General features: G+C 42.5%; 1 protein-coding gene across 1 annotated transcript in view; it reads right to left on the bottom strand.

Annotated features, from left to right (window-relative positions):
- Positions 1-8,950, bottom strand: part of GMPS (guanine monphosphate synthase) — a 72,200-nt gene that overhangs the window by 61,050 nt on the left and 2,200 nt on the right. The window contains exon 2 of the mRNA XM_011959089.1: positions 8,670-8,817. Coding sequence (XP_011814479.1) covers positions 8,670-8,817 — 148 coding nt within the window. The remainder of the gene's footprint in view (positions 1-8,669; positions 8,818-8,950) is intronic.

Genomic DNA, 8,950 nt, shown 5'->3' with positions numbered 1-8,950 from the left:
AAAACAAAACAAAAAACTCTTAAAACTCAATAAAAAAGAAAAATAATCCAATTTAAAAATGGGCAAAAGAGTTAGCCAGGCATGGTGGCAGGTCCCTGAAATCCCAGCTACTTGGGAGGCTGAGGCAGGAGAACTGCTTGAACCCAGAAGGTGGAGGTTGCAGTGAGCTGAAATTGTGCCACTGCACTCCAGCCTGGGTGACACCGTGAGACTCCGCCTCAAAAAAAAAAACAAAAAACAACTGGGCAAAAGACCTGAACAGGCATTTCTCCAAAGAAAATACACAAATGGCCAACAAGCACATGAAAAAATGCACATAATCAGTCATTAGGGAAATGCAAATCAAAGCCAGAATGAGATCCCACTTCAGAGCTACTCTGATGGCTATAATCAAAAAGACAAGTAGGTCAGGCGTGGTAGCTCATGCCTGTAATCCCAGCATTTTGGGAGGCCGAGGCAGGCGGATCACCTGAGGTCAGGAGTTCGAGGCCAGCCTGACCAATGTGGGAAAACCTCGACTCTACTAAAAGTACAAAAATTAGCCAGTGTGGTGGTGCATGCCTGTAATCCCAGCTACTTGGGAGGCTGAGGTGGGAGAATCGTTTGAACTGGGGAAGTGGAGGTTGCAGTGAGCCAAGAGAGCACCACTGCACTCCAGCCTGGGCAACAGAGACTCTGTCTCGGGAAGAAAAAAAAAAAAGGATGTGGAGAAATAGTGCTGGCTAATTTCAGGTATAAACTTGACTAGACTAATAATACCCAGACAGCTGGTAAAGAATTATTTCTGGGTATGTCTCTGAGGGTGTTTCCAGGAGAGACTGGCATTTGAATCAGTAGACTGAGAAAGGAAAATCGACCCTCATCCAATGTGGGCAGGCATTATCCAATAGGCTGAGGCCAGGGCAGAATAAATACAAGGCAGGGGAAAGTCGAATTATCTCCCTTCTGGAGCTAGGACACCTTCTGCCCTTGTATATAAGAACTTCAGGATATGGCCTTCGGATTCCAGGACTTGCACCAGCAGCCACTCTCCCATCATCCTCTCACCAACCCTCTTCCACCAAGGTTCTCAGGCCTTCAGACTGAGAGTTATACCGTGGACTCCCCTGGTTCTCAGGTCTTCGGACTTACACGAAGTAATGCTACCAGCTTGGTGGGTTCTCCAGCCTGCAGACAGTCTATCGTGGGACTTCTCAGCCTCCATAATCGTGTCAGCCAATTCCCCTAACAAATTTCCTCTCATATTTCTCTATATATACATATCTATTATCTATTTCTCTGTCTATAGCCTACTGTTTTTCTGGAGAATCCTAACATATACTGCTACACAGTAGACAGAAATATAAAATGTTGCAGCTGCTTTGGAAAACAGTCTGACAGTTCACTGAAATGTTAAACGGAGTCACCATATGACCCAGAAATTCCACTCCTAGGTATATACTCAAGAGCATGAAAACTTTTGTCTAGATAAAAACTTATGCAGAAATGTCCATGGCAGCATTATTCACAATATCCAGACTGAAAACAACCCAATGTTCACCAACTGATGAGTAGATAAATATAAGGTGGTATACATATAATGGAATATTAGCAGGTAATAAAAAGGAATAAAGTACTTACACATGAACAAGCTACAAGATGAACCTCGAAATCATTATGCTAAGTGAAAGCCACAAAACACCATATATTTTAAGATTCTAGTCACAAAATGTCCAAAATAGGTGCTATGGTCTGAATGTTTGTGTCCCCCTAAAATTTGTATGTTGAAACCTAATCACCAATGTGATATTAGGAGGTGAGGTCTTTGGGAGGTGGTTAGAGCATGAGGGCAGAGCCCACACGGATAGGATTAGTACCCTTATAAAAGAGGCCCTAGGGGCCAGGCACAGTGGCTCACACCTGTAATTCTAATAGTTTGGGAGGCCAAGGTGGGTGGATCGCCTGAGGTCAGGAGTTCATGACCAGCCTGGTCAACACGGCAAAACCCCGTCGCTACTAAAAATACAAAAATTAGCTGGGCATAGTGGCACCACTGTACTAGTGAGACTCTCAAAAAAAAAAAAAAAAGGGGGCCCTCACCTTGCACATAGAAGTGCAGGAAGCACTTCTATGAACCAGGAAGTGGGTCCTCACCAGGCACTGAATCTGCAGGTCCCTTAATTTTGAACTTCTCAGCATTCAGAATTGTCAGAAATTTTTGTTGTTCATAAACCACTCAGTTTCCGGTATTTTGTTTTAGCGGCCCCAACAGACTCAGACAACTGGCAAATCTACTGACAGTAAATGAATTTGTGGTTGACTAGGACTGGGAGGGAGGAGTGGTTGCAGGAAAATGGGGCCCTTGCTAAAGGGCAGAGGATTTTTTCGGGGAGGGGAGATAAGAATGTTTTAAAATTAACTGTACAAATGGGGGGTGATGGTTATATAAATCTATGAATACACTAAGAACTATGGGGTTGGACACTTTAAATAAGCAAAGTACATGGTCTGTGAATTATATCTCAATAAAGCCGTTATAAAAAAATTGTTTTTTTTTTTTTGAGACGGAGTCTCGCTCTGTCACCCAGGCTGGAGTGCTGTGGCCAGATCTCAGCTCACTGCAAGCTCCGCCTCCCGGGTTCACGCCATTCTCCTGCCTCAGCCTCCCGAGTAGCTGGGACTACAGGCGCCCCCACGTCGCCCGGCTAGTTTTTTGTAGTTTTTAGTAGAGACGGGGTTTCACCGTGTTAGCCAGGATGGTCTCGATCTCCTGACGTCGTGATCCGCCCGTCTCGGCCTCTCAAAGTGCTGGGATTACAGGCTTGAGCCACCGCGCCCGGCCCGAAAAAAATGCTTTTTAAAGAAAAGTAAATGGTAGAATCCAGATTGGGGACGTGGATGTTGACTAAAATTTCTTTTAATTTGCTTGTGAAATAATAAAGCATAATAAAGTTCTACTACTACCAGTAATATCAAAATAATGATGTATCTACAAGTACTTTTGATCATCTAAAATTTCCCAAATTAATCAGAGATCGTTGATCCAAAATTTGTACAAAGCAGAATTTTAGAAATCTGGAGTCCTAAATTTACATTCATAATCAGATTCAGGAGAATTACTGGGACTCGTTCTCCAAATTGCAAATGAGGCAGAAGTAAATTAAATTTACATGGACTGCTGTGAGTTTTGAGATTAAAAGGCTACTGTTTTTCCAGTGACAAACAGGAGTAACTAAACAGAAAACTTCACATGCCCAGGCAGCTTTAAAGGTTTGGGAAACATTCCTTGCAAGTGTTATGGCAGACTAGAGAAGATTATTTTACCTCTCGGTCAGGTTCAGTATTGCTGGCTCACCACTTTTAAAAAACAAGTAATTAGTGACACTCAATTTTTAAGAATTTTAGGCTAATACTCTTATTATATAATTAACTCAGAAAAATAATGCTAATGTATACACATTAGACTTAAATTTTAGCCAAATTTTAAATACACATCACTGGGAGAAATCAGAGCCAAACTCAGAACAATACGTGCTCTATAACTGGAGTGACCATATGGTCCAGTCTGCCCAGGACTCTCCTGATGTACATCTGTTATTCCGGTATCCTACCCAGCTTAACATTTGTCTCAGATTTTTCTTTTTAACAACATACTATGAATAACTGCATTAAAGTAAAATAGGACGGGTTTGTTAAACTTTCACCTTATATTTAATACCACCTTCAGCTATGGCTTTGTCTAGTGTCGTGTGGGTTGCAAGCATAGTAAACAGAGTTCTCACTTTTAACTTCTCGTTCAGTCTGAATGCCAAATACTGATAACACATCTTTCCTGACTCTTTTCTGATAAAATCAAGTACACCTGGACACAGGCAATTAAGGATAGCTAACTCTATCTAGTCTTGGGTGATGATAGGAGAAATATCTGAAGTTGCTGTTCCTGCCAGCTACTCAGTGTACCTCCCAGTTGTGTTACAGCCACTCCTCACCTTGCAAGATGCACAGGAGCCTCAAGGCCATTATAAGCTGGGTCACTGGGAAATATGGGGTATTTGTGTAACACATGCAGGAAAGAGATGTTATACGTCCCTGTGTATAATGTACAGAAGACAGTAATCTGAACACTCTTGCTACAGGAGTTTTGCCATTTACTTACTAATCGTATTGTGCAAATCTACAATTTTATTGTGCAAATCTACAATTTTATTTTACAGCAATTATTATAAATTTAAATTTTCCACACCTTCTTTTTTTATGCTCATGTGCCCCAGTTTAGAGATCTTACTCCCTTTCACACTATAACAATCTTAATGAGTGTATAAACTTAACTATATAATCTCCTAGGTCCTCAAAACCATGAACCGGAAGCCATAGCAAGGGTCCACCAACAAGAAAACCAACTGACTGTTACGTTTTTACTATAATAAAGCGATTTTTTTAACCACCATCATTCTTGAGCAAATACAGAAACATCTCTATTCCACAATAAGCATGAAAAGAATAATATTCTACACAACCCAGAATTGTATATGCCATACAGAGATTTAAAATTCTATGAAACAATTACTTTTCTGTTGATTCACAAAATGCTTCAGAATTATGCATTAACCCTGACACCTTCATTCATTTTCAGCATCTAAACATGCTTTAGGTTAGAAAGAGGCATAAAAACAAAGTTTAAGGCCAGGGCCGGACATGGTGGCTCATGCCTATAATCTTAGCAGTTTGGGAGGCAAGGCAGGTGGATCACCTGAGCCCAGGAGTTTGAGACCAGCCTGGGCAACATGGTGAAACCCCATCTCTACTAAAAAAGTACAAAAGTTAGCCAGGCACGGCGGCATGCGTATTTAGTCCCAGCTACTCAGGAGGCTGAGTTGGGAGAATTGCTTGAGCCTGGGAGGCGGAGGTTGCAATAAGGGGAGATCACGCCACCACACTCCAGCCTGGGTGACAAAGCAAGACCTTGTCTCAAAAACAAACAAAACAAAACAAAACACAAAGTTTAAGGCTAGGCATAGTGGCTCACACCTGTAATCCCAGGACTCTGGGAGGCCAAGGCGGGAGACTCACCTGAGATCAGGGGTTCTGAGACCAGCCTGGCCAACAGGGTGAAACCCTGTCTCTACTAAAAATACAAAATTAGCCGGACGTGGTGGCACATGCCTGTAATCCCAGCTGCTCGGGTAGCTGAGGCACAAGGATCACACAAGAATCACTTGAACCAGGGAGGTGAAGGTTGCAGGGAGCCAAGATCATGCCACTGTACTCCAGCCCGGGCAACAGAGCCAGACTCTGTCTCAAAAGAAAAAAAAAAAGAAAAAGAAAACAAAGTTTAAGAATGTCTCACAACAGTAAAATTTGATTATTCTGGGTAGCAAATAATTATTCGTTACTTCAAACAACATCCTTTGGAGTGTAATTCATTAACCTTAAAAAAGTACCAAATACATTTGTACAAGTATAGGACAAGTCTACACTTTTTGTAAAAATTCTTAAAAGACTGAATTGTTTTCCTTAAGTGACAAGTTGGCCCACGCTAAAGGCAATGTCATCTGAGATTCCTGGAGGAATTTCAAAACCTTTCAAGTCTAAGAACATACTACACTAAAAACCATTCCTTTTGTCTGCAGCAGTTCTTCCACTCTAAATGAATATCCTAACGGAATAAAATCTGAAAAATCTAACTTTTATCTAAGAAAAAAATTTACTAAGTTGTGACAAAAGTTGATACGGTTGTTAATTCTCAGTGCATCCTGGATAAAAATCCCAGGTTATATTCCCATTCCATTCAAAATCTTAAATTTGGAAATTCCAAACTTAAAATTAACATTATTATTTTATTTTATTTTTTTGAGACAGAGTTTCGCTTTTTGCCTAGGCTGGAGTGCAATGGCGCAATCTTGGCTCACCGCAACCTCCGCCTCCCAGGTTCAAGCAATTCTCCTGCCTCAGTCTCCCGAATAGCTGGGATTACAGGCATGCGTCATCACCCGGCTAATTTTGTATTTTTAGTAGAGACGGGGTTTCTCCATGTTGGTCAGGCTGGTCTTGAACTCCCGACCTCAGGTGATCCACCTGCCTCGGCCTCCCAAAGTGCTGGGATTACAGGCGTGAGCCACCGCGCCCAGCCAAAATTAATATTATTAAATGCCATTAAAGATTCTGTATCACATGCAATCACTAAGGGAGTGTTTATAAAACATCTTTCATCCAAGTATGATATAACCTAGTCATAACCTCTCAATGAAGGTGATAGGACAGGTACCACCCTTACTCCAAACAAGAGTCTCAGCCTTAGATGGGGGAAAGGAGAAGGAAACTTGACAAGTCACCCAAAGCACTACTCTGATAATGCTGCCTTAATAAAACTCAACAAAGTTACCATGTCAAATACACCCTTGCCATAATAAGTTTTTAAAGAAAAGCTGATCACCTATGCTGTGAGGATGCAAAGGTGTAAGAATGACACAATGGACTTTGGAGACTCAGGGGGAAAGCGTGGGAAGCGGGTGAGGGATAAAAGACTACAAATTGGGTGCTGTGTATGCTGCTCGGGTGATGGGTGCACCAAAATCTCACAAATTACCACAAAATAACTTACTCATGGCTGGGCACAGTGGCTCACACCTGTAAATCCCAGCACTTTGGGAGGCCGAGGCGGGCGGATCACGAGGTCAGGAAATCGAGACCATCCTGGCTAACATGGTGAAACCCTGTCTCTACTAGAAATACAAAAAAATTAGCTACAGGTGGCAGGCAACTGTAGTCCCAGCTACTTGGGAGGCTGAGGCAGGAGAATGGCGTGAACCCGGGAGGCGGAGCTTGCAGTGAGCCGAGATCTTGCCACTGCACTCCAGCCTGGGCGACAAAGCGAGACTCCATCTCAAAAAATAAATAAATAAATAAAATGCTGGCCAGGCACAGTGGCTCACTGCTGTAGTCCCTGCACTTCGCGACGCTGAAGTGGGAGGATTGCTTGAGCCCAGGAGTTCCAGACTAGCCTGAGCAACATAGCGAGACCTGTCTCTACAAAAAATAACAATTAGCAGGGTGGGGTGACCCACGCCTGTACTCCCAGCTGCTCATGAGGCTACGGAGGTCAAGGCAGCAGTGAGCTGTGATCACACCACTGCACTCCAGCTTGGGTGACAGAGCAAGATCCTGTCTCAAAAAAATATATAAATTAAAAATTAAATGAAGTACTGCGTATAAAAAATAATTAAAATATCCCAAATGCTTTTAGAGCTTTTAGGTCCCTCTCTGGTTTCTATCATGCAAAAATGCCGTTTCAGAAAATCCTGATAACTGAAATGTACCAGAAACAGGAATCAAAACCAGCTCTTGCCCAACTTTTAATTTATGAACTAAGATACACAAAGGCCCAATCAATGTACAAAGCAAGCCCTTCCTCCCAAAGGAAAGGTGGTTCAATGGTAGGCTATGCAAAATAAGACTCCTACTTATTTCCAGGTGGGCCTCTCAGAAATATGCATAATAAAGTAGGTGATATAAGGTTTTTCCCATATTTAATATCTCTTTACTTAAAATGTTTATGATCAATGGCATGTTATGGTTTGTCAGGACTTTTTTTATCCTCAGGGGTACATACAATAATCATAGATTTGATGAAATATGTTAATTCTCCAGATGTTCCTCTTGAAAATGCTTCCAATTCAGTCCACAACTAATCATTCACATAGTTTTTAAAACGTTTAATTATGCTATAAAACATAAAGAACCTTGAAATAAAATTAATTCACCTTAGGCTCAAATATAGCAAATGGATAAGATTATCTTTGTAATTCTAAGTCGAGCAAAACAAAAAATACCAGTTAGGAAAAAGAAAAATCCTCCTATATCCTCTGGAAAGAGATCTTAACACTTTCCTGTCACTTAGTTTTGTGAAAATACTCCTCTAAAACTCACTATGTATCTTTCAGAGCCCATAAATTTTCAGTCCTTCTAACACCAGTTATTTCATCTATCAGCATAAAGATGAATCTTTCCAATGAGTTGTCAGGCTCAAAACTAGACAGAAAAATGCTTTGCAAGTCAACTAGTATGCAGGAAAGAGCTGAACAATGAGGTTTACATTTGCTCCTGCGGTCAGAAACTAAAGGTTTTGTGTGTCTTCATCAGTTTTACAACCCTCAGCAAGAGCTCCCCGGACCCAAGGACCACTGGTGCCTTGGTTAAAAGAGTTAAAATCAGCTACCTTATAATCTTTACTCATTTGTTCAACAAATACTTTTTGAATTACTACCAGGTGCTAAGCAACCATTCAAGAGTACCTCCTAAGATGTGACCCTTGAGCACCACCTTTTAAAGAGAATGTTAAAATTCTGCCTGTATAAGGCACTACTATCTGACGTAGAGCACCAAATCCCACTCGAAGTATATAATCCCACCTCCCGAATGAAATTTAATTAAGTTTTTTCCTAAAGCTAGGCCCTCAACAGCGTACAGGAGGAGGTATATACATCTTACTCAAGTAAATCGCAGTTCAAAACTGCGCGGTTTCCCGCAGGCAAAACTGACTTAGTGAAGGTCGGAAAGAACTCCAGGCCAATGAAAATGTTAATACAGAGGTGAAAGCGAAGGTGCCCAATTCAGAAGCGGGACGCAAGTACGAGAAAGGGTCTAAGAAAAAAGTGAGTTGGAGGCAAGGAGATGCGCAGCAACGGTCAAACGTGCTCTCCCCGCCGGGTACGTCAAGGTGGCAACTTTTCCAGCACTCCGGAACTCCCGACTGTCCAGCCCTCGGGCGAGCTGGCACGACTCGCATCCCGGGGAGCGACCCCAAAGGCGGGAAAGCGGGTTACCCCGCAAACCAGCAAGCTAGACAGGGAGTAAGCTGGACGGGGGCGGGACCTGGACACACACCCTTTCCTCTCTGAGAAGGAAGCGGGGAGGGGGAACGGAGTGCGCGACCCCGGGGCCACCAGCCCTCACGCGGGCCGGCGGGGGGGGG

The sequence above is a fragment of the Colobus angolensis genome, unplaced genomic scaffold, assembly GCF_000951035.1.
Source record: "Colobus angolensis palliatus isolate OR3802 unplaced genomic scaffold, Cang.pa_1.0 Scaffold48, whole genome shotgun sequence".
In the NCBI taxonomy this organism is placed as follows: domain Eukaryota; kingdom Metazoa; phylum Chordata; class Mammalia; order Primates; family Cercopithecidae; genus Colobus; species Colobus angolensis.
The sequence above is the reverse complement of the archived record's forward strand: the minus strand, read 5'-3'. Positions and strand labels throughout refer to the sequence as shown.